Below are 24,376 nucleotides of genomic sequence, written 5' to 3'. Positions count from 1 at the left end.
GTCTTTTGTCGGAATCAATTTACAGAGAATTATATGGGCAGAGAATTATATCGGCAAATGATAATTTCAAGAGGAAACTACAATTTTCTTGCTGAAAACTGTCTTATTGGTAGAACTAAATAATTTCGAGGGGCCAATTTTTTTTTTAAATAGTATATTCCGTTACGAATGTGGAAAAAACACTTTTTCCATGAGTATTGAACGATATTTTTCGTCACAATCTGTGGAAAAGGGACGTTTTAGGCACGCGAAGCGTACACTGAGAAAAAAAAATATTTTTTCCAAATATCCATTTTCTGGAGAGAAGTATTTATTTTTTCAATACCATTTTCCTCCAGTCGCGCCATTCCCAGACAATTCTCATTAGGTTTTAATTATGACAATTATGTTGCTCTTGAAGATGATCATGGTAGTTAAAAGCTCGAATGAACTCTCTCACTAATCACAAACATTTAAAAATTACTTGAAATTCTTCCCTGTAGAAAATAAGAAATTTACGAAAAATGAAAAATCATTAGAGTAGTTTATCCATGGTCATGTTCAACATAGTCATCCTCTAGAGCAACATCATTGTTATAATTGAAACCTAATCAGGTTCGCCTGAGCGTGATGCGATTAGAAAAATACGATTTTGGAAAAATAAATGCTTCCCTCCAGTAAATGAATATTTGGAAAAAATATTTTTTCATCACGCTGTGACGAAAAGTGAACAATTTCCGCCACATTGTGATGAAAAATATTGTTCGTCACTCGTGAAAAAATGTTTTTTGCACTCGTTACGAAATATCCTATTTCAGTACCATTTTCCTCCAGTCGCGCCATTCCCAGACAATTCTCATTAGGTTTTAATTATAACAATTATGTTGCTCTTGAAGATGATCATGATAGTTAAAAGCTCGAATGAACTCTCTCACTAATCACAAACATTTAAAAATTACTTGAAATTCTTCCCTGTAGAAAATAAGAAATTTACGAAAAATGAAAAATCATTAGAGTAGTTTATCCATGGTCATGTTCAACATAGTCATCCTCTAGAGCAACATCATTGTTATAATTGAAACCTAATCAGGTTCGCCTGAGCGTGATGCGATTAGAAAAATACGATTTTGGAAAAATAAATGCTTCCCTCCAGTAAATGAATATTTGGAAAAAATATTTTTTCATCACGCTGTGACGAAAAGTGAACAATTTCCGCCACATTGTGATGAAAAATATTGTTCGTCACTCGTGAAAAAATGTTTTTTAGCACTCGTTACGAAATATACTATTTTTTCTCAGAGCACCTAAAAAGTTACTTTTCCGCCCAGCGTGATGAAATAGTATATTTCGTAACGAGTGCAAAAAAGTGTTTTTTAGCGAGTGGGAGGTTTATATCACGAGCCGAAGGCGAGTTGTTAGATATAATCCCACGAGCTAAAAACTTTTTTTCACGAGTTACGAACAAAATTATTCATCACAATGTGGCGGAAATTGTTCACTTTTTCTAAACGTTCCTAAAAGTTCACTTTTCGTCACAGCGTGATGAAAAAACAATTCTTTCCTCATCAATGTATTTTTTCTATGGTATAAACCTACGGAGTTCTCTGAGATCAAATGATTGTCGTACAATAGACTATATTTATTCCAGCGAACAGTTCGAATTCTCCTAGAAATATTTCTGATGACCACGAGAAAAATTTAATTTCTGTGAACGATATTAAATTTCCTTCCGTCAAGTTGGTTAATTTTCCTCAAGTAAATCTGTTCCACTCCCTCAAATATTCTCTCACCTGTAACACCAGTTTTTCGGCAGAGCTAATTTTCTCTCTCAGCCTGTACAGAAAAACCATATGTCGAGAGCATTATCATAGGATATACAAAAACATACAAACCTGAAGCAACACTTTATTCAACCACCCCTCAATGTCCCCTATTTACAATAAATCGACATTACCATTATCCGTAAATCAACTAAAAATTTATGAACTGATCTTTCGCGATCGGTTTCATTAGCTGCTCTGTTATCTTCTCGTCCTAACAATACTAAACAGTTGTTAGAATAAGTTACTAGGATTTTTCAATAACAATTCGTGATTTATTTTCTAAGTTTCAAGGCTGAGCTTTCGTTTTTTCTCAATCTTCAGCCAAATGAACGTTAGATGTCACTTATAGGGTAATTAATGATGATTGATTGCCACTTTTAGTTTGTAATTGGTAATGAGAGCAAGAGTTGGGGACGGGGGAAGGGGCAGAATGGAACACTTGAGATCATTTGACCCTCAACTCCAAACTCCCTTAACTATCTTTTGATCCTCAACTTTAAACAAATGGTTTTGAGAGTCAAATGACCCTTGAAAACGATTTGAGTTGAGGGTCAAATTGTCTTTAGGGTCAAAAAAGCCTTAAGAATGCATAGGGTCAAGGGTCATTTCACCCTCAAGACCATTTGACCCTCAACTCCAAACGTCCTTAATTATCTTTTGATCCTCAACCTTAAACAAATGGTTTTGAGAGTTAAATGACCCTTGAAAACGATTTGAGTTGAGGGTCAAATTGTCTTTAGGGTCAAAAAAGCCTTAAGAATGCATAGGGTCAAGGGTGATTTCACCCTCAAGACCATTTGACCCTCAACTCCAAACGTCCTTAATTATCTTTTGACCTTCAACATGAAACAAATGGTTGTGAGAGTCAAATGACCCTTGAAAACGATTTGAGTTGAGGGTAAAAAAAGCCTTAAGAATGCATAGGGTTAAGGGTCATTTCACCCTCAAGACCATTTGACCCTCAACTCCAATGGTCCTTAATTATCTTTTGACCTTCAACATGAAACAAATGGTTGTGAGAGTCAAATGACCCTTGAAAACGATTTGAGTTGAGGGTCAAAAAAGCCTTAAGAATGCATAGGGTCAAGGGTCATTTCACCCTCAACTCCAAAGGTCCTTAATTATCTTTTGACCTTCAACATGAAACAAATGGTTGTGAGAGTCAAATGACCCTTGAAAACGATTTGAGTTGAGGGTCAAAAAAGCCTTAAGAATGCATAGGGTCAAGGGTCATTTCACCCTCAACTCCAAAGGTCCTTAATTATCTTTTGACCTTCAACATGAAACAAATGGTTTTGAGAGTCAAATGACCCTTGAAAACGATTTGAGTTGAGGGTAAAAAAAACCTTAAGAATGCATAGGGTTAAGGGTCATTTCACCCTCAAGACCATTTGACCCTCAACTCCAAACGTCCTTAATTATCTTTTGATCCTCAACCTTAAACAAATGGTTTTGAGAGTTAAATGACCCTTGAAAACGATTTGAGTTGAGGGTCAAATTGTCTTTAGGGTCAAAAAAGCCTTAAGAATGCATAGGGTCAAGGGTCATTTCACCCTCAAGACCATTTGACCCTCAACTCCAAACGTCCTTAATTATCTTTTGATCCTCAACCTTAAACAAATGGTTTTGAGAGTTAAATGACCCTTGAAAACGATTTGAGTTGAGGGTCAAATTGTCTTTAGGGTCAAAAAAGCCTTAAGAATGCATAGGGTCAAGGGTCATTTCACCCTCAAGACCATTTGACCCTCAACTCCAAACGTCCTTAATTATCTTTTGACCTTCAACATGAAACAAATGGTTTTGAGAGTCAAATGACCCTTGAAAACGATTTGAGTTGAGGGTAAAAAAAGCCTTAAGAATGCATAGGGTTAAGGGTCATTTCACCCTCAAGACCATTTGACCCTCAACTCCAAAGGTCCTTAATTATGTTTTGACCCTCAACTTTAAACAAATGGTTTTGAGAGTCAAATGACCCTTGAAAACGATTTGAGTTGAGGGTCAAATTGTCTTTAGGGTCAAAAAAGCCTTAAGAATGCATAGGGTCAAGGGTCATTTCACCCTCAAGACCATTTGACCCTCAACTCCAAAGGTCCTTAATTATCTTTTGACCTTCAACATGAAACAAATGGTTTTGAGAGTCAAATGACCCTTGAAAACGATTTGAGTTGAGGGTAAAAAAAGCCTTAAGAATGCATAGGGTTAAGGGTCATTTCACCCTCAAGACCATTTGACCCTCAACTCCAAACGTCCTTAATTATCTTTTGATCCTCAACCTTAAACAAATGGTTTTGAGAGTTAAATGACCCTTGAAAACGATTTGAGTTGAGGGTCAAATTGTCTTTAGGATCAAAAAAGCCTTGAGAATGCATAGGGTCAAGGGTCATTTCACCCTCAAGACCATTTGACCCTCAACTCCAAAGGTCCTTAATTATCTTTTGACCTTCAACATGAAACAAATGGTTTTGAGGGTCAAGTGACCCTTGAAAACGATTTGAGTTGAGGGCCAAATTGTCTTGAGGCTCAAACAACCCTTAAGAGTGTCTGGGGTTAAAGGTAATTTCACCCTCAAGACCACTTGACCCTCAACTCTAAACATCCTTAAGGGTAATTTGATCCTCAACATCATTTGTTCATAGTTAAAGGTCAAATGGTTTTGAGGGTAAAACGGCCCTTAAGAATTTCGGAGTTGAGGGTCAACTGGCCCTGAGAATCCATTTGACCCTCAGCTACATTAATCTTTAGGAACATGCAGGGTTAAGGATCAAATGACCTAAACCATTTGGCCTTCACCTAAAACAAAAAAATATTTGTTTCCTCTGTCGTCCCATTTTGCCCCGTTCTCCCTTAAATTGTGAATTAATCATATTTCCTGACAATTAAAAATAATATTTACAGTGGACACATCGAGATCCCAATCGATAATACATTTGCACGACAAAATAAATTTCTCTAAATTAACTCAACGATGTAATAATTTCTCTAGGAAAAATATCAGTATATGAAGATCAGCTCGTAAACAATAAAAAAATCGTAATCTTTCCTTGTTTTCAATTGGGATTGGGCCGCTTAAAAGACTCGGTGTTAACCATCTAGACTATAATCCGTGTCGGACGATGACTGCAGGTTTTCCTGTTGTTCCCAACGTGTATTGTCTGGACTACAATTTAATATTACGGACATTGCGAGGGTTTTTATGCTAAAGTATGGTCTACTATCAGTCAGTAAATTGTTGAGCTTCTCTATGCCACCTTCAGCCTCCACCAGTGAACAGTATTTTGTTGCTGGAAAAATAAAATTCAAGGGTCAAGAGCATAAAACGAGAGTAAAAAACGATTATTCAGTAGAATCTGGGAAACTTTTTGATTTTGGGTTTAGTTGAGGGTCAAACAGCTCTTAAAAACATTTAGGATTAATGGTGTATATGGTATAACTTACGGTATACTTGAGTGAGATTTGCCAATGCCCAGACAGCCCAGTGTTGGCACTGGGGTGTGTGATAAACATCAAGGAGTCTCAGCAGTGGCAGAAACGATCGATAATTTATGTTGCGCTGGGCAGCTAGATCCCAGCGTTCGATGGCCTCCACCATAGCCTCCAGCACTTCATCCCTGGTGGGGGTTTCCACCGTCCATGCTGCCACTCCGTCCGACGCCATGTGAGCGAGAATTCCCGTTGCATTGTAGGATACCTGAGAGGGAAATTTAATTGTCATAAATCGACAGTGTTGCATTTTTCACTGAGGGTGGGATGAAACAGTCTATATTCAATCGCCAATATCTCCCAGACAAATGATGCAATTTTGATGAGTTCTGTCTCATTTTCAAGCTTAGAAAAATACCTTGAAAATGAAAGAAAAAATGGAAAATTTCACTCTACCGATTTTGAGATATTTGAAACTGAAGATTGCAAGCAAATTGATGATGGAGAAAAATAAAGAAAAACTGTTTTTCTTTATTTTTAAATATCTTCTAAACAAATTATGCAATTTCAATGAGTTACGTCTCATTTTCAAGCTTCGAAAAATGCCTTCTAAATGGAAAGAAAAAATATTAAATTTCACTCTGCTGGTCGCAAGTTATTGACGATTAAAGACAGTTCGTTTAACCCCCACCCCCCTCTCTAATTAAAAATTCAAAGATATTCTTCATTTACCTCAATACCGTCGCTGTCATATTTCAATAAATTAGCAAAAACTGATACGTATTGTTGCTGCATTAGTTGGGGTCGGAGACAGGCAACTTCAGCCACATTTCCAAGGAGACCCATCATATTCCTCAGTAATTCCTCCTTCTGTGGATATTGCTGAAAAAAAAACAAAAAAATGAATTTTTTTCATCCTCAGACCCAGGTCTCAAGACCAATTCAGTGAATCAATGTGATTTTTCAAATTAATTCACTGAATTAAAAGCATAGATCGGCATCAGCCATTAATTTCGTAATACAACGAGAAGCTCCACCTTACAATAATTAAAATTTCCTCATCTTCATTGAAATTCGAAAAATAATCCAATAATTGGTAATTAAATTGATGGTTAATTTAATAATAAAAAAATTGGTGAGTGATATTAACAATGGACTTATTAAAAATTCAGCTTGAATGAAAAATTATGATTATGCCGATGTTCGATTAAAAGAAAATATGTGATTACTTTGACACATCTCAAGAAGAGGTTCATTCCCCTCTCATCCAAGAATCTCTGACAGTTGATTGGTGTTTCATCAGTCATATTCCACATGGTGGACCAGGCCACCTCCAGGACATCATCGAATATGCTGCACTCGACCCTGTACTGGACCAGTTTAAGCATCGTCCCGACACACCCCAATTTCCCCAGGAGTCTCTTCTTCTTGCCCTCGACCTGGCAGGCCAGTGAGTTCAAGAGGTAAATTCCAATGCGTTGAACGAAGCCCTCGGACTCTGCGTGTCTCGCCGAGTGCAGGAGAACCTTGACAAGGGTCTCATAATTCCACATCTGGAAAGGACAGGGAGTTGAGGGTAGACAGATTGAGAATATGAGAATATCACGTGCACTTGGGAATTGGTGATATTTTGTTTCTGAGGGACTCACGACATCCTGGGGTATTCGAAATTGACACAACGCCAGGCATCCATTGCGCATCATAGTCTCCTCGTCCTTGTGGGCACTCATCCCAGCGAGGAGGGTGCCTATTATTCGTCTCTTCATCTGGGCGACGAGTCCACTCTTCTCTTTTGTCTTGACGATGTAGAATAATGTTGCACTGCAATAATTCGGGTGGTGAGAGAGGATTTTTAATAGGAGATGAGGACTTTTTGGTCGTTGAGGGTTGAATGAGGGTCGTGAGACCATTTCACCCTCAACTCCAAATGTTAAGGGTCGACCCTTACGACCATTTGACCCCTACGGCGGAACCTCATTGAGGGTGGTTTGATCCTCAACTCCAAAAGTCCTTAAGGGTCACTTGACCTTCAGCATCATTTGACCCTCAACTCCGAAAGCCCTTACAGGTCATTTGACCTTCAAAATCATTTGACCCTCAACTATAAGCACATTTTTTAGAGTTAAATTACCCTTCAGGACCATTTGGTCAAATAACTTTGAGGGTTGAATAACCCTGAAGAACTTTTAGGGTGAATGAGAATTTTTAAAGGAGATACGAGTTTTTTTTCGCCCTTGGTTGAGGGTTTAATGGTCATGAGGCAATTTGACCCTCAACTCCAAAGGTCCTTAAGGGTCACTTGACCTTCAGCATCATTTGACCCTCAACTCCGAAAGCCCTTACAGGTCATTTGACCTTCAAAACCATTTGACCCTCAACTAGAAGTACATTTTTTAGAGTTAAATGACCCTTCAGGATCGTTTTGTCAAAGAACTTTGAGGGTTGAATAACCCTGAAGAACTTTTAGGGTAAATGAGAATTTTAAAAGGAGATACAAGTTTTTTTTCGCCCTTGGTCGAGGGTTTAATGGTCATGAGGCAATTTAACCCTCAACTCCAAATGATAAGGTTCATTTGACCCTTACGGCTGAACCTCATTAAGGGTGGTTTGATCCTCAACTCCAAATATCGTTAAGGGTCACTTGACCTTCACTATCATTTGACCCTCAACTAGAAACACATTTTTTGGAGTTTAATAACCCTTAAGGACCATTTCCGTTTGGAGCTTTGGAATTTGACCCTTAACTCTAAAAGCCCTTAAGGGTCATTTGACCTTCAAAACCACTCAACCCTCAGCTTGAAGTAAAGGGTTTCAAGGGTCAAACGTCCCTTAAGGACGTTCGAAGTTGAGGGTGAAATAACCCTCCAGAACGTTCAGAATTAAGGGTCTTCAAGGGTTTCAAGGGTCAAAATCAGACTGGATAATCGCGAAAATAATTGATGAAAATCTCTAAGCAATCGATTACATTCAACAGATCAATTGAATTTAAACTCAAGGGCTGTATTTAAACTCAGCTCTTGAATTTAAAAAGGGCGGTAAAGGGCCCTGAATTTAAATTCAAGGGATTAAGGATGTTCAACACCCTTTCTGCCAAAATTCACGTTTTTTTAATTTTTCTGGCAAACTTATGATGGAATTGACGTGAAAAAATATAATGTTTTTGCGTTTTGTCATTATTTAATGACTCACGAAATTTTAAGGTGGTGCGAACATTTTCCTGCGTTTTCTCTATACTTTTAAAAAGAATCACAAAACTGTAGAAAAAACGCATGAAATTTATCGCACCACTACGCAACTTCGTGAGCCATTAAAGAATGACAAACCACAAAATCGTTATATTTTTTCACGTCACTCCCATCGATAATTTGCCAGAAAAATGAAAACAACGTCAATTTTGGCTAAAAGGGTGTCGAACATCCTTAATCATTCCTCTCATAATTTTATCATCATACCTTCCTGAAATCTGTATGTGCTTCTCAGAAATGTGTTTCTCCATGGCCTCGAGGACGATACAGAGGGCCTGGTCCATGCGCTCGCAGCTCTCATACCTGAACACGTGATAGAGATCGTTCAACACCTTCTGCAGCAACTCGGGTTTATTATTCATGCAGACACGGGCGGCGATGAGGATCTGCTCGTCGTTGGCATCCCCTGCGATGACTTTGGCCGGGATGTCGTGCCTCCTGCAGGCACCCTCTCGGGCACCGTACAGACCCAGGAACTGCAGGGGATTGTTAACTCGACAGGCGAGACCCTGGATGTCGCACAGGGCATAGTCCACGGTTTCACCGTCCACTGGACGCTCGGCAACACCTCTGCCTGCGAGGTTCGTTCCACCTATGTCCAGGGACACTAGGTTCGGCAGATTTGATACTAGCTTTGACAGCATCTGGTTGGCGTTCTTGTAGGTGCCGTGCTTGTGGTTCGAGTGGGATAGGTCCAGGTGTCTGGAAGAAATCATTTAATATAATTTTATAATTAAATTATAATTGTAATAATTATAAAAGTATAATAATTAATCAATATTTAATTATTTAATGTAATATAATTTTGTTATTTCGGAGCTGAAGGTTCATGGCGAACTTTGCTCTACTTGGTTTTTTATTAGAATAGGAATTTTTTGATTCAATTCGTAATTTATCGTATGTTTAGTTTTGCTGATGATAATTAATTTACAAGTGGAAAAATCAGAGAGAAGGAATAAAAATGTCTCTTTTGTAATTAATAAATGAAATTTCAACCTTTTAATCCCACATTTTTCTTAAGGATGTTCGACACCCTTTTAGCCAAAATTGACGTTGTTTTCATTTTTCTGGCAAATTATCGATGGGAGTGACGTGAAAAAATATAACGATTTTGTGGTTTGTCATTCTTTAATGGCTCACGAAGTTGCGTAGTGGTGCGATAATTTTCATGCGTTTTTTCTACAGTTTTGTGATTCTTTTTAAAAGTTTAGAGAAAACGCAGGAAAATGTTCGCACCACCTTAAAATTTCGTCAGTCATTAAATAATGACAAAACGCAAAAACGTTATATTTTTTCACGTCAATTCCATCATAAGTTTGCCAGAAAAATTGAAAAAACGTGAATTTTGGCAGAAAGGGTGTAGAACATCCTTAATTTTTCATTATTTTTTGAGGGATTGTCGAAAAACAAATTTGAAAAAAAAAGCTAACGTACGGACATGATCTAAAAACAGCATATTCGAGCTCCTGAGATCAAAATTAGTCATCGTCGCACGAAAAAATGAAAATTTTAGACTTTACGAATACAATGCTTCCATTCGCGAGCAAAAAAATGTTTAATAATTACCTCAATTCCTTTAATTTTATAATATTCTCCACGAAGGCGTTGAAATAATCGAGGATCCTCACATTGTAGAGACACAGAGACACCAGATGTGGAACTGAAGTGCAGAACTCGAAGCTCCCGATATTCACGGCATTTGATAAATCGAGATGTGTGAGATTGGTTAATCCTGCTAGGAGGATTGAGTATTGCTGTGGGCTCACTCCAACGTACTCGAAGGCCAGGTGCTTGAGGTTTGGAGTGTGGAATACGTAGCCTCTCTTCAAGTAGGTTGTCGAAAAATCGACATCTAGAAAGAACGAGAAATTAATTTTAAAAAATTTCTATTCTCCGTCATTTTTTTATGTTAAACTTTCATCGAAGGCTTTCCAACCTTCGATGAAACATTTTAATAGTGAAGTATTGATTTTTTAAAATGCTGATTCATCCAAGGAAGGAGTAGTTTACATGAAAATGTCAAGAGATGTTCTTTCTTTTTCTTTTTGCCATTGAACTTCACCTTTTCCCTCACAATGTCCCCTCAAATCCTAAAAATAAATCATCAAAAATACTCACAACTCGTGCCATCCCCCAGAGTGACTCTGGAGCACCCCCTGAACGCCAGGCTCGTCAGATTCTTTGAATTCCCATTGACGTACTCGATCCCCATCCTTGTGATGAGATTGCAATCCTCAAAAGCTAGATGCGTGACCTTTTTGAAAAAATCAAAGTCTCGTTACGTTTTCGGTTTTACGAAGGAGTGCAGAAAAATCAACTTTCTGAAATTCTGAATATCTCCGGAGCAAACGGTGCGATTTGAACGAGTCAGGGCTCATTTTCAAGCCCCGCAAAATACCTTCAAATTGAAAAAAAAATCTTCCAATTTCACTCTACCAATCTCGAGATATTGACTGTTGAAAATCAGAAACTTCACCTTCGTCTCAAAATAATTTTTTTTTTAAGTTGTTGTTAATCTTTAATAACTCAAGATTGGCAGAGTGAAATCCCAATTTTCATTTTCATTTTCAAGCCCGAAAAACCATCTTGAAAATGATCCGTGGCCCATCCCAATCGCATCATTAGCCCAGGAGAATGAAACAATTGAAGAACATGAATTGACAAAAACGTGAAAAACCAACTGACCTGATGCTTGGTGATGGCGGCAATGGACGAGTCAGTGATTCCACTGTGGCAGACCCTCACCCGTCTCAACCTCGTCGCCACAACATCTTCAAAAATATGGAAAAACCGATCATCTACCTTGATGTTCTCATTTCTCTGTGCAAACTCGATCAATTTATCGCATATTTCACTGGGAAAAACCAGTCCCTTGATCAGACTCCTGTATCCCCTGCGGCCTGTCGTCGATATGATGTCAAGATTATCGCATATCGTTCTGAAGCACAAGTCCGCGAGACTCTCGGGGCCCACGTACTGCTTCGAGCTGAATATCACATCTAGATGCGCCATAGTTCACAAATCATTCATGAAATTGAATGATTATCCGCAACTGCCAATCATCACGTATCGAGACACTTCGAAGGTTAAAAATTGGGACTTCGGAAATCCCTAGAACTGTCAAACGCGTCAGAACGCATCAGCTGTGGAGCATCATCACGGAATCACTGGTCTTGCGAAGTTTCCATTATTTTTCGTCACCGTCACATGAACGCAGTTGGCGGAAACCGATTTTTTCGGGGGTTCGATCACTTCTGGGCCTTCTGGGCGCTTGTCCCGGGGCCCATCTTCGAGCTAATGAGGGGTTTCGAGGGTTTTTCGGGGAATTTACGGAGTTTTCCACAGAGTTCTCGCGGAACTATTGGTGGTTTGGACGATCACACGCAACAAGACTGTCTCTCTCTCTTGGGTGAGAGTTGGTGTATTGACTCGCGGGGTGGCGACGCATGAGTCAACACACACCCCATTTTTTTTATTTCACATTCATTTTTAGATAATATCGACATTAATTTTTAGATGGCCACATTATTTTTTAGCCAAAGTCCACGTTAATTTTTAGGTAATAACACTATTTTTAACTGAATTCCTTATATTAAGTTTGAGCGTAAAGCCACATTAGCTTTCAGTTAAAAGCCACATTAAATTTTAACTAAAAGCCACATCAACTTTTAGCTAATATTCGCATTCACTTTCAGCAAAAAAACACTTCATCTTTTAGTTAAAAGTCACATCAACTTTTAGTTAATATCTACATTACCCTTTGAGCCAAAAGCCACATTAATTTTTAGCTAATAACAAAATTAATTTTTAGCTACAAGCCAGCTCAACTTTTAGCTAATATTCAGATTAACTTTCAGCTAAACGACACTTCATCTTTTAGTTAAAAGCAACATCAACTTTTAGTTGGTATCTACATTATCTATGAGCTAAAAGCCACATTAATTTTTAGCTAATATCCACGTTATTTTTTAGCTGAAGTCCACATTAATGTTTAGCTAATAACAAAATTAATTTTTAGCTACAAGCCACATCAACTTTTAGCTAATATTCACATCAACTTTCAGCTAAAAGACACATCATCTTTTAGTTAAAAGCCAAACAACTTTTAGTTGATATCGACATTATCTATGAGCTAAAAGCCACATTAATTTTTAGCTAATATCCACGTTATTTTTTAGCTGAAGTCCACATTAATGTTTAGCTAATAACAAAATTAATTTTTAGCTACAAGCCACATCATCTTTTAGTTAAAAGTCACATCAACTTTTAGTTAATATCTACATTACCTTTGAGCTAAAAGCCACATTAATTTTTAGCTAATAACAAAATTAATTTTTAGCTACAAGCCACATCATCTTTTAGTTAAAAGCCAAATCAACTTTTAGTTGATATCTACATTACCTTTGAGCTAAAAGCCACATTAATTTTTAGCCAATATCCACATTATTTTTAGCTGAAGTCCACATTAATGTTTAGCTAATAACAAAATTAATTTTTAGCTACAAGCCACATCAACTTTTAGCTAATATTCACATTAACTTTCAGCTAAAAGACACTTCATCTCTTAGTTAAAAGCCACATCAACTTTTAGTTGATATTTACATTATCTTTGAGCTAAAAGCCACATTAACTACTTGCTTGCCTCCCACTCCCCACCTTTAATTATCAATATTTTAACATTGGCTGAGTGAAATCCATAAAATTTGGACTCATCTCAAACCTCTTCTTCAACCCCTCACAATGAGATCTAATCTATCCAATCTCCATCGTTCTTTTCAAAGACACTGAACATTTTGAAAAATCATTTCTGCTCTCCATTATTTCTTCCCCAGTCGATAAAACAGGAACCAGCAAAAATCATAATGAAGAGATGAATGACAAATGGCGCAGTCTGCGATCAGCTGACAGCATCATCCTCCCATCGCTTTCCATCATCTGTCAAAATACTCATCACTCCTGTTGTCCCACCCCTGATAAATACCCCAGCAAAATGTCAATCCGAGATCCCGATGATTTATTAATCTACGGAGACGAGAATTTCGATTTTCTTTTCAAAATAGTTTTGATCGGTGACTGTGGCACGGGAAAAACGTGCGTTGTGCAGAGATTCAGGGCTGGGACATTTATAGAACGTCATGGGAATACTATTGGTGTCGATTTTTCAATGAAAACAGTCCTCATTGACGGAAAGAAGGTCAAGGTCAGTTGAATAATTTTGTTTTCAGTTTTTGGAAAGGATTTTTTTCCCTTCAAACTTCAATATCTCGAGAACCAACGATGGAATTCGAACGAACTTGGGCTCATTTTGAAGTTTGAAAAAAAATCTTCAAAATCAAGAAAAAAAAAATTGGTTTTCACTCTGACGATGTTGAGATATTCGACATTGAAGACGACTTGTTTTGCGCCACTCGAGGAAAAAATGTCGGATCTTCAATCGGCGATATCTCGAGATGGACAGAGGGAAAATCAAAATTTTTTCCCTCATTTTGAAGGTTTTTTTTCAAGCTTGAAAGTGAGTTTTGATTTATCAAAATCGCTTCGTTTGATCGAGAGATATTGGCGATTTAAGACGATTCATTTTAATTCATGTTTCTGCTCTTTTCGTTCTGCTACATTTTTTCAAGGTTTTTCGATTCGTCTTATCGATTTTTAGTTACAAATTTGGGATACCGCGGGTCAGGAACGATTTCGAACAATTACCCAGAGTTATTACAGGTCAGCCAATGGTATAATCCTGGGTAAATATTATTTAAACTTTTATTTTTATGGTTTAATTTCATATTCTCTTGTTTTTTCATACCATTATTGGAATCATGGATTAACAATACTGATAGGTAAACCTTTGAGTGAATAACAATTGTTGAATGGGTTTGTAATGGGGAGCGAAAGGATTGAGGATAGGTAAGTCGTGATGAATGATTGATTAATGATGATTAATTAAGATTATTTGGGAAATTCTGTAATGAACATGAAAATAAAACTATTCATTTAAACTTTCTCTAGTCAATTTGACAATATTTTCTATGAAAAATGATAAACTCATACATTTATTAATTACCAATCATTATTATTGATTGATAATTAATTATTAATGATTCATTAATAAATCCTCTGTTCGAATCAATAATTTTTTCAATTATTCAATTTTTAACCAATGAATTCTTTAATTCGATTCAGAAAACAATTTTTTATGTTTAAAGAACTATTTCTTTAATTCAAATCAAACTTATTTAATTAAAAAAAACAGTTCTGTGACTTTTTGTTTGATAAAAAAATCCGAAATAAAACATTGACGATTATTATTCAAGAAAATTTGAGATAAAGATTTTCAATTGAGAATTCATTATTAATAATTCACTAATAAATCCTTTGTTCGAATTAATTTTCAAAATAAAATTTATTTAATTAAAAAAAACAGTTCTGTGACTTTCTGTTCGATAAAAAAATCAAAAATAAAACACTGAGGATCATTTTTTCAAGAAAATTTGAGATAAAAATTTTCAATTGAGAAAGATAATGAGAATAAAATTGTTGGAGCTTTGAAATGAGTTTGATTTCACTGCAGAATTCCTTGGACCCCTTGAATTATCAAAATCTGATAAACATTTCCGTTTCTGTTGTGTCTTTTGCAAGTCTACGACATCACGAAACGATCCAGCTTCCTCAGTGTACAGAAGTGGATCGAGGAGGTGCGGCGATACACGTCTTCCAGTGTTATGTTAATTCTAGTAGGTGAGAGGGTAACCGTATAAAATATTCAAATTTATGGGATTATGAATGAGGATTGTGTTATTCCATCCGAAAATGTGGGCATCATGTTGTGGCTTTTTCGTAGGCAATAAATGCGACCTAGAAAGTCTGAGAGAGGTAGAAAGGAGCGAAGCTGAGGCCCTGTGTACATACATGCCCGAAGTATTACATGTCATCGAAACATCAGCCAAAGATAATATTAATGTAGACACGATATTCTTCACTATAGCGTCAGAGCTGAAAGTAATTATTGCTTCTTTCATTCACTCATTTTATTCTTATTTATTTTCATTCAAGTTCGGTTGCATTATCTTTTAAATGTCATTGAGATCCATTTTTATCAATTTTTTTATCTGGAATAATAATTAACTTAGAATAATAATTAATTTATTTAATCATTAAACGACTTTTGTTAGTTTTCGAGAATAGAATAATGAAATTGTTGGAGTGAGAGAGAAAAAATATGGAAGTTGAATGAATAAGAAAAATTATTGAGTTTCTGGAAAATTGAATGTGACTAAAAATTAAATAATTACAGAAACGACACGAAAATCGTCAGTTGGAACCGAAAGACGAGGAAATAGTGAAACTTGGTGACAGTAAAACTCTCTCCTCATGCTTCAGCTGCTCGTAAGATCCCACGTGAGCCCCTCCATCTTCCCATTCTAGTATTTATTGAGTACAGAATTAATTTATTCATGATAACTCCGGTGGTTCTGAAGCCAAGAGAATTTTTAAAAAAATTTACTCTCAGGATTTTGGGAATTTTGAAGCTTAGTTGAATGCAACACGACAAACTCATCGATCTAATTAATAATGTGGTTTGTCATTCGTTATTCGGTATTTATCAATTAACGAAAATTGATAAATACTACTGATAATTCTGTCTGCAATCGTTAAATCACTATTTTCAGTCGTTATTGTCCTTTCATATGATGAATTCAACCAATTCTTGATCAAATCGTTTTTGTATTTCGTCAGAATATTTTTATTTGTTAATTTTATTAGTGTATCTATCAAGATAAATCGTCTAAACTTGATAAAAAATGAAATTACAAAATTTTTTTAGACAGAATTATCAGGGATATATGACTATTTCAAAGATTGACAATCAATATTAATTAAAAAGTCAGAAAACGTTCTGGAAATGTTGAAGTTCAGTTGAATGCAGTGCAACAATGACTAATATGATTTGTCATTCGTTCAAATTGATAAATACTACTGATAATGCTGTCTGCAATCGTTAAATCACTATTTTTAGTCGTAATTGTCTTCAATTAGTCATTTTATTTTTGTAATTGTCTTTTCAAATGATGAATTCAATCAATTCTTGATCAAATAGTTTTTGTATTTCGTCAGAATATTTTTATTTGTTAATTTTATTAGTGTATCTATCAAGATAAATCGTCTAAACTTGATAAAAAATGAAATTACAAAATGTTTTTAGACAGAATTATCAAGGATATCTGACGATTTCAAAGATTGACAATTAATATTTAAGTAAAAAAAGCTGAAAAACCTAATTATCCCTCTAGAACCTCCACTTATTCTAATTATTGCCTCGAGAAATAACGCAGAGTTTAAAAATGAATCGCTGATTCATTGAATTCAGGTCGCACTATGAATTAAACATCCAGATGTCTCTGTCAGGGTGAACAAAGGCAGAAGATTATTGACAAAAAAGATGAATTACTTGAATTCAAAAAAGTTTGACACGATGACCTGATGGCAACGACAATACTCACTATTCGAATCTTTAAATATCACTGAGATTTCTGTTAAAGTTATGATCTGACGTGAAATGAGAGATTGTATATTTTTGTAGTTATTTTTATATATTTTTAACCCTCATTAACCCTTCAGATTATCATAAAAAAATTTCAGAGGCAAAATAGGAATTCTTCAATTGTCGATATCTCCGGATCGGCTGAGTGAAATCTGAACATTTTTCCTTCATTTTCAAGATATTTTTTTGCTCTTTAAAATTACCTTTGACTCATGAAAATCGCTTCGTTTGCTCCGGAGATATTGACGATTGAAAAATGTCCATTTTATCACAGACAACTTTTAATGCCCATTCTACAGGCATTAACGTTAACTACTGAATGAACGAACAAATAATGGTCTGAATCCGACAAAGAAAATTTTAAAAACTAATAATAATTGTAACCTAGTGTTCTGGGTGTGCCCAACACCAGAGCAATATATTTGTAAATTCGTTTAAGAAAAACGCCAGAATATATCAGAGAAAAATTTATTTAACATCCTACAATTGAATAAACAAATAGAAACAATAAGACGTGACAATGATTTATACAAAACCCCTGAGCCCCCAATGGCCCTCATGAATCGGTATAAAAACCCCTAGCAGTTGTTCGAGCACAATAGAATATATTTTATCTCTGGGTGCATTCACACTCGAAGGCACGTGTACCTAGAATTACCATTTCAAATCGCCTGAATCCCCCAATTCATCGATAAATAACCAAAACAAGCATCGATGGCGCATCAATTTGACATTTTTGATGATAATTCGATGATAATTTACCCCCTTTGAGGGAGACAATTTGACACTTCGACTTGACAACTCCCCCGGACAATTTATTTACTACTTCACTAGCGAAGTGGTAAAACAGTACAAGCCAATTTTGACTATTGACCAGTTTTCAATGAATATCTCGGAATCTAAGGGCGACAGCAAAATTGTTGTAATACCCTTTTTTGTAGAGCCGATTGAGAGCTGCAACAAATGTAATTACGAAAATTTCGCTATCTCCCTCAGAATCCGAAATATTCACAAAACATTCGCTACTGAATTGCTCCCAGGCACCAAAATCGAATCGTTCGAATTTCCCCCTCCACCCGTTCCCGAAAAATCCTCCAAAAACCTCCTCTGAAGCGTCTCCAGCTCCGGGAGTGTCTCCAGGACCTCGTCCCTGAGCCTCAGGAAATCCACGAAGGCCAGCCTGGCAAAGTGGAGGATCATGTCGTCAAAGTCCCCCGAGAATCACCTCAGAGATAATCTTCAAAACGTCAAATCACCCCCCCAACCCTCACCCTCTCATCTATTCAACAACTGCTTCCAGACAAAAACATCGAATACCCATTTCTCCCTGAACGCTCCCTCCTCCCCGAAAAATCCTCGACAACCCCCCGCAGATCATCCCTCGAGGGGGACCCTCTGGTACCTCCTCCTGTGCATCTCGTCGACCTCCACCAGATAATAGCTCCCCGGGAACATGCCCTCGACACTCCCCTCCGGTTGATAGGGCACAGTGTGGCAGTTTCTCTCCCTGACCTCCAGCACCCTCGTGTACTCCTCCGGCTCCACACACCTCCTCCCCTCCAGCTGCCCCCTGACCCCTCCAAGGGCCTTCACCAGCCTCCTCAAGCCCCCCTCGCCCTCTCCGCCCCTCACCGTGATCGAGTACATGCTGGAAGCCAGCCCCGACCCATAGGAGAACACTCCCACCCTCATCCCCACGAGTTCCTCCACCCCCCTGCTAATCAACAAGGACACGAGCCCGGAGTAAACACTCGGAGTGTACATATTCCCGACTAAATTAGCGATGAACAGACTGGGCTTGGTCTTCGCCTCGAAGTCCTTGAGACTCCTCTCCATGAAGGTCTTCTCGACCTCGCGATCGAAATACGTCTCCTCGAGGCGCGCCCCGTGGAGCCTCTCCAGCTCCGGGAGTTTCTCCAGGACCTCGTCCCTCTTGAGCCTCAGGAAATCCACGAAGGCCAGCCTCGCAAAGCTCTTCTGCACGAGCTTGCAGTACGGCGAGTGGAAGAGGACGGCGTCGAAGTCCCTCAGGGTCACCTTCCCCCCCGTCTTCCTCTCGAATTTCTCGCAGTACTTCTGGTAACAATTGTCGAGTGCACTGAGGTAGCACTGGATCGAGAGCTTGCCATCGACAACCGGATACTCCGACCGGAGATCAGGTTTGTAGAAGTCGTAGGCGTGTCGCATGTACGAGGCCCTGAGCCCCCTGTCGAAGACTAGGGGCGCGTCGGGCCCGATGAGCATCGCCAGGGCACCAGCACCCCCTGTGGGTCGTGCTGATCCCTTCGCGTAGACTGCGTTGTCGGCAGCTACCACCAGGGCGTACCTGGGGGACGCGTTTTTTCATTAGTTTTTTTCATTTGAAAATTTCTACTCGGTGTTTCCAAGAGGGCGAGGGTGAGTTGACCCATTTGACAGGGAGTACCTCAGGTTCCTTTGATTGCTTATTGCTATTTTTAGCATTTTCAAAAATAAATGAACTGATTTTCATGGAAAAAAATCAATTCGATGCAGAAATATTTTCATCTCTGTATATTATAACAATCGAAATTGACTTGTGGTGATAAAAATTTGGTGCTCGAAATTAAGACTCCAATCGAGGGTCGTAAGGGTTTGACGCTTGTGATAAGGGTCATGAGGATCAAAATAATGGGCATGAGGGTCAGAATAAGGGTCACGAGGTACCGAATTCGGATCATGAGGGTCAGAATAAGGGTCGCCAGGTTCAGAATGCGGATCATGAGGGTCATGAGGGTCAGAATAAGGGTCACGAGGTTCAGAATCCCGATCATAAGGGTCAGAATGAGAGCCATGAGGTTCAGAATTCGGGCCATGGGGTTCAGAATGAGGGTCATGAGGGTCAAAATAAGGATCACGAGGGTCAGAATGTTCAGAATCCGGATCATAAGGGTCAGAATGAGGGCCATGAGGTTCAGAATGAGGGTCAAAATAAGGATGACGAGGGTCAGAATAAGGGTCACGATGTTCAGAATCCGGGCCATGAGGGTCACGAGGTTCTGAATCCGGATCATAAGGGTCAGAATGAGGGCCATGAGGTTCAGAATCCGGGTCATGAGGGTCAAAATAAGGATTACGAGGATCAGAATAAGGGTCACGAGGTTCAGAATCCGGATCATAAGGGTCAGAATGAGGGCCATGAGGTTCAGAATGAGGGTCAAAATAAGGATGACGAGGGTCAGAATAAGGGTCACGATGTTCAGAATCCGGGCCATGAGGGTCACGAGGTTCTGAATCCGGATCATAAGGGTCAGAATGAGGGCCATGAGGTTCAGAATCCGGGTCATGAGGGTCAAAATAAGGATTACGAGGATCAGAATAAGGGTCACGAGGTTCAGAATCCGGATCATAAGGGTCAGAATGAGGGCCATGAGGTTCAGAATGAGGGTCAAAATAAGGATGACGAGGGTCAGAATAAGGGTCACGATGTTCAGAATCCGGGCCATGAGGGTCACGAGGTTCTGAATCCGGATCATAAGGGTCAGAATGAGGGCCATGAGGGTCAAAATAAGGGTCAGTAGGGTCTGAATAAGGGTCATGAGGGTCGAAATAAGGATCACGAGGGTCAGAGTAAGGGTCAAGAGGTTCGGAAACCAGGTCATGAGGATCAGAATAAGGGCCAGGTTAAGGATCGTATGCGATTAGGGATTACGAGGGGTAGAATGAGGGTCACGAGGCTCAGCATAAGGGTGATGATATGGGGTCATATGACCCATCATAAGGGCCTAGCCCCCCCCCCCCAAACTACCGCATCCCACATACCTTCCGTCCCAGGCGCTGCTCTCCACCCAGGATATCGCGTTGAAGACAGCAGCTGTCCCGCCGTAGCAGGCGTTCGTCGAGTCGACGCCTTCCACATCGGTCACCCCAAAGGGCTCGAACAGCTGCATCAGCACGGACTTGACGGATTTAGATTTATCGAGGATTGTCTCGGTGCCGACCTCCAGGTGACCGATTTTTTCCGGGGGGATCTTGTAGCGCTCTAGGAGGCGGTGGGTCACCGTCAGACAGAGGGAGTTTATGTCCTCTCGGTCGTTGCAGAAACCCATTTTCGATTGGCCCAGACCGAGGGTGTATTTTCCCGGGGAGGCGCCGTCGAATTTCTCGAGGGCCGTTTGGTCCACGTATTGCGAGGGGAAGTAGAGCTCCAGGGCGACTATCCCCACGTCTTTGGGCCACATTTTCCGAGGGTGTGAGGCGCGGGCGATGAGATCTGATAATTTTTATTCGTGATTGATTAATTTTTTCGGGGATTTAACTTGGATTTTGGTTTTCCTAGTCTCGAGGTCTCCTGCTTTATCACGATTTCAATTTTCCCATTGTTTGATTTATTATTTAAGTCTTTGGGGTAAAGCTGAGGGACGAGTTTTGTCGGGGGGTGGAATTGGAGATTATGGACACGGGGTTTATCTCATTATTTAGGGGATTTGCTTGGTCACTTGGCGCGCGGCTCGCTTCCTGGAGAGGTGGCGGCTCGAGCTCGGATGGGGACCCTCATCGGGGGCTTATGACGTTCTGGAAGTAGCAAAGGTTGATGATCGTCAGAGATTTTTTTGATTTTTTTAAAATGAATTTAGCAGCGAATGGAAAACGGTTTAAAGGGATTTTTACGGTTGGCCAGTTTTTAGGGAATATCTTGGAATCTAGGAGAGATAGCGACATTTTTGTCATGACCTTTTCTGTAGAGCGAGTTGAGGGCTTTAAGAAAGGTCCTCACGAAAATTTCAGTATCTTGGGTGGATTCGGAGATATTCCACGAAAACTGAGCTAGGGGTTGAGTACACTCGATATTCTTCAAGAAAATTATCTGCTTCGTCTCGTTATTTAATTATTTAATTCCTCATCAAATAACTTTCATCAATTATTTATTTCTTAAACTATTTCGTCGAAGGGTCCGACCGGTACCTGCGAAGAAGCCGAATAGACAAATAAAATAGGGAATAACATTACTAAAGGAATAGTCATGTCCAATAATATTTCACAACAATTAACGTTTTAAAATCGTCTTTGTCTTTTGTCCACTTGACTTTATTCAATTATGACTCTAATATATTTTCATTCACGTCTCGAGTAATTAATGGACAAAGTCGTATCATTAATTTTTTGTTCTCCACGGTTTTTCCTAGAGAAGCAGACGGAGAAGAATTGGTCTAACTCGTCATTCATCAATAAATTCGCCTACTGAATCTCATTATTCCATCATCAAACAACTTTCATCAATTATTTATTTCTTAAACTATTTTGTCGAAGGGTCCGACCTGTACCTGCGAAGAAGCCGAATAGACAAATAAAATAGGGAATAACATTACTAAAGGAATAGTCATGTCCAATAATATTTCACAACAATTAACGTTTTAAAATCGTCTTTGTCTTTTGTCCACTTGACTTTATTCAATTATGACTCTAATATATTTTCATTCACGTCTCGAATAATTAATGGATAAAGTCGTATCATTAATTTTTTGTTCTCCACGGTTTTTCTGAGAAGCAGACGGAGAAGAATTGGTCTCACTCGTCATTCATCAATAAATTCGCCTACTTAATCTCATTATTTTATCATCAAACAACTTTCATCAATTGTTTATGTCTTAAACGATTTTTTCGAAGGGTCCGACCTGTACCTTCAGAGACCCATCAGGACCAACCGGTGGTTTACGTAACGCTAATTAAACCGGAGTAATTACGAGACTCCGAGATCAGGGGTCAGTCTCCCGTGACAACTGACTCAATAATAATTGAATCCGTTATTTTTTCACCGGCGGGGGAGGTGTTGGGGACTCGAGGGAACTTTCTCACTCGTTGATATTTAGGTTAGAAGTGAAACCTTGCGTAAGGTGAAAATCACGGTCACTGGGTTACTTCCGGAGGTAATTCAGTAATTCAGTAATTCCAGTGTTACTTGCCTTTATCCGCTCCTGATGATTTTCCCCTCGGGATCAGGTGCTCCACGATTTACTGTTGATGGACGATTTTTTTTTTCGATCGAGTTGTTGGCAGTTCACGGGAATCTGCCGGAATACTGAGGTGGTACCTCACTCGTGGAAGTGAAATTACAGACTGACAGCAACTCGTGAGTGGAAACACGTAACGCTACAAGTTAAATGCGCGAGAGTGAGAGGAAAGGGAGGGGATTTCGTGCCGTAAGGGATCATCCGGGAGTCAGTAGTCAATTGATATTGTTTACAATAAATAACGTATCAATCTCAAAGACGAATATTATGTCGTTGAAACAATTAAAATAATAATTGGATATAAAATACACTCGAGAGCCTCTTCTGGCCAAATGTTTATACGCTAGGGATGTACTACACCCTTTCGGACAAAATTCACGTTTTTTTAATTTTTCTGGCAAACTTATGATGGAATTGACGTGAAAAAATATAACGTTTTTGCGTTTTGTCATTATTTAATGACTCACGAAATTTTAAGGTGGTGCGAACATTTTCCTGCGCTTTCTTTAAACTTTTAAAAAGAATCACAAAACTGTAGAAAAAATGCATGAAAATTATCGCACCACTACGCAACTTCGTGAGCCATTAAAGAATGACAAACCACAAAATCGTTATATTTTTTCACGTCACTCCCGTCGATAATTTGCCAGAAAATTCTTCTGGCAAATTATTGATCGGATTGACGCGAAACAATTCAGCTAGTTTTCGCGTTTTAATCATTCTTGACTGACTCACCAAGTTTTATGATAGTGCAATCATTTTCCAGAATTTTTTCTAAAGTTTTGTGAATTTCCGAAATGTTTTAGAAAAAAAAATGCAGTAAAATGATTGCACGATCATGAAATTTCGTGAGCCATTAATTAATGATAAAACGCAAAAACTGTATATTTTTCACGTCAATCCGATCAACAATTTCCCAGAAAAATGCAAAAAACGTGAATTTTGGCGAAAAGCGTGTAATACATCATTAAATAACTTTACCAGAACTTTTTTTGATACTAGTTTTTAAGGTTTGTAAATATTGTAAATACCGACTGTTATTCTTGAATAAAAACATCGTTAAACAAAAAAAAAGGAGACGTCATTCAATTTTTTTTATTGTTAGAGGCATGCATTTCATGAATTTTAGAATTTTATGAGATTATTATGTGATTTTGTGAGACGATTTCTTTCAGTTATTCGTTATTATCAACTGTTTCATAATGATTTTGCAATTATTGACTGTTGAAATTGCGGAAGTTTTTTTTCTCTCTCGATTTATCGTTTTGTCAATTGCATTCCTCTTCGCGGGGATTAATTTGAGGAGAAAATGACACAAGGCATTTCTACAGAGGATTAAATTCCCAGTAAAAAATGGCTTATGACATTTTTTGATAAAACAACTCGTTACTGAGATAATTTTCA

The 24,376-nt window shown here is 38.4% G+C and overlaps 3 protein-coding genes across 5 annotated transcripts; 1 reads left to right on the top strand and 2 right to left on the bottom strand.

Moving 5' to 3' along the window:
• Positions 1-1,866: 1,866 nt before the first annotated feature.
• Positions 1,867-11,864, bottom strand: LOC107048177 (protein zer-1 homolog). 2 transcript variants are annotated; one of them, XM_015271239.1, is made up of 9 exons: positions 11,153-11,864; positions 10,586-10,721; positions 10,034-10,319; positions 8,675-9,169; positions 6,872-7,043; positions 6,452-6,775; positions 5,955-6,104; positions 5,238-5,490; positions 1,867-5,083 (listed from the first exon to the last, which is right to left on the bottom strand). In XM_015271239.1, the coding sequence occupies exons 1-9, from the start codon at positions 11,477-11,479 to the stop codon at positions 4,884-4,886; spliced, it is 2,343 nt and encodes a 780-aa protein (XP_015126725.1). In that variant the 5' UTR covers positions 11,480-11,864; the 3' UTR covers positions 1,867-4,883. The 2 variants fall into 2 exon arrangements, with proteins under 2 accessions (XP_015126725.1, XP_015126724.1); XM_015271238.1 differs by having other exon boundaries at positions 6,452-7,043.
• A 1,508-nt stretch (positions 11,865-13,372) lies between these two features.
• Positions 13,373-17,514, top strand: LOC107048152 (ras-related protein Rab-43). 2 transcript variants are annotated; one of them, XM_015271183.1, is made up of 6 exons: positions 13,373-13,667; positions 14,121-14,205; positions 15,101-15,199; positions 15,303-15,460; positions 15,756-15,847; positions 16,830-17,514. In XM_015271183.1, exons 1-6 carry the CDS (start codon positions 13,458-13,460, stop codon positions 16,870-16,872), a joined length of 687 nt encoding a protein of 228 aa, XP_015126669.1. In that variant the 5' UTR covers positions 13,373-13,457; the 3' UTR covers positions 16,873-17,514. The 2 variants fall into 2 exon arrangements, with proteins under 2 accessions (XP_015126669.1, XP_015126670.1); XM_015271184.2 differs by having other exon boundaries at positions 15,756-15,859; positions 16,830-16,901.
• Positions 17,515-17,961: 447 nt separating this feature from the next.
• Positions 17,962-23,104, bottom strand: LOC107048151 (hydroxymethylglutaryl-CoA synthase 1). The gene is made up of 3 exons (XM_015271182.1): positions 22,925-23,104; positions 20,784-21,234; positions 17,962-19,329 (listed from the first exon to the last, which is right to left on the bottom strand). The coding sequence occupies exons 2-3, from the start codon at positions 21,200-21,202 to the stop codon at positions 18,378-18,380; spliced, it is 1,371 nt and encodes a 456-aa protein (XP_015126668.1). The 5' UTR covers positions 21,203-21,234; positions 22,925-23,104; the 3' UTR covers positions 17,962-18,377.
• Positions 23,105-24,376: the final 1,272 nt, after the last annotated feature.

Source organism: Diachasma alloeum, unplaced genomic scaffold, assembly GCF_001412515.2.
Source record: "Diachasma alloeum isolate Michigan unplaced genomic scaffold, Dall2.0 Dall_scaffold_00185, whole genome shotgun sequence".
NCBI lineage: Eukaryota > Metazoa > Arthropoda > Insecta > Hymenoptera > Braconidae > Diachasma > Diachasma alloeum.
The sequence above is the reverse complement of the archived record's forward strand: the minus strand, read 5'-3'. Positions and strand labels throughout refer to the sequence as shown.

Bases quoted from the DNA above. Each gene is read 5' to 3' on its own strand.
- LOC107048151 (XM_015271182.1), bottom strand. From the start codon at position 21,202: ATGTGGCCCAAAGACGTGGGGATAGTCGCCCTGGAGCTCTACTTCCCC. The intron at 19,330-20,783 runs GTATGTGGGATG...CGCGTCCCCCAG, and splicing joins AGCAGCGCCTGGGACGGAAG to GTACGCCCTGGTGGTAGCTG.
- LOC107048177 (XM_015271238.1), bottom strand. From the start codon at position 11,479: ATGGCGCATCTAGATGTGATATTCAGCTCGAAGCAGTACGTGGGCCCC. The intron at 10,320-10,585 runs GTGAGTATTTTT...CGTTCTTTCTAG, and splicing joins TCTGGGGGATGGCACGAGTT to ATGTCGATTTTTCGACAACC. The intron at 5,084-5,237 runs GTAAGTTATACC...TTATTTTTCCAG, and splicing joins AAATCTCACTCAAGTATACC to CAACAAAATACTGTTCACTG.
- LOC107048152 (XM_015271183.1), top strand. From the start codon at position 13,458: ATGTCAATCCGAGATCCCGATGATTTATTAATCTACGGAGACGAGAAT. The intron at 14,206-15,100 runs GTAAATATTATT...GTCTTTTGCAAG, and splicing joins AGCCAATGGTATAATCCTGG to TCTACGACATCACGAAACGA. The intron at 15,461-15,755 runs GTAATTATTGCT...AAATAATTACAG, and splicing joins CTATAGCGTCAGAGCTGAAA to AAACGACACGAAAATCGTCA.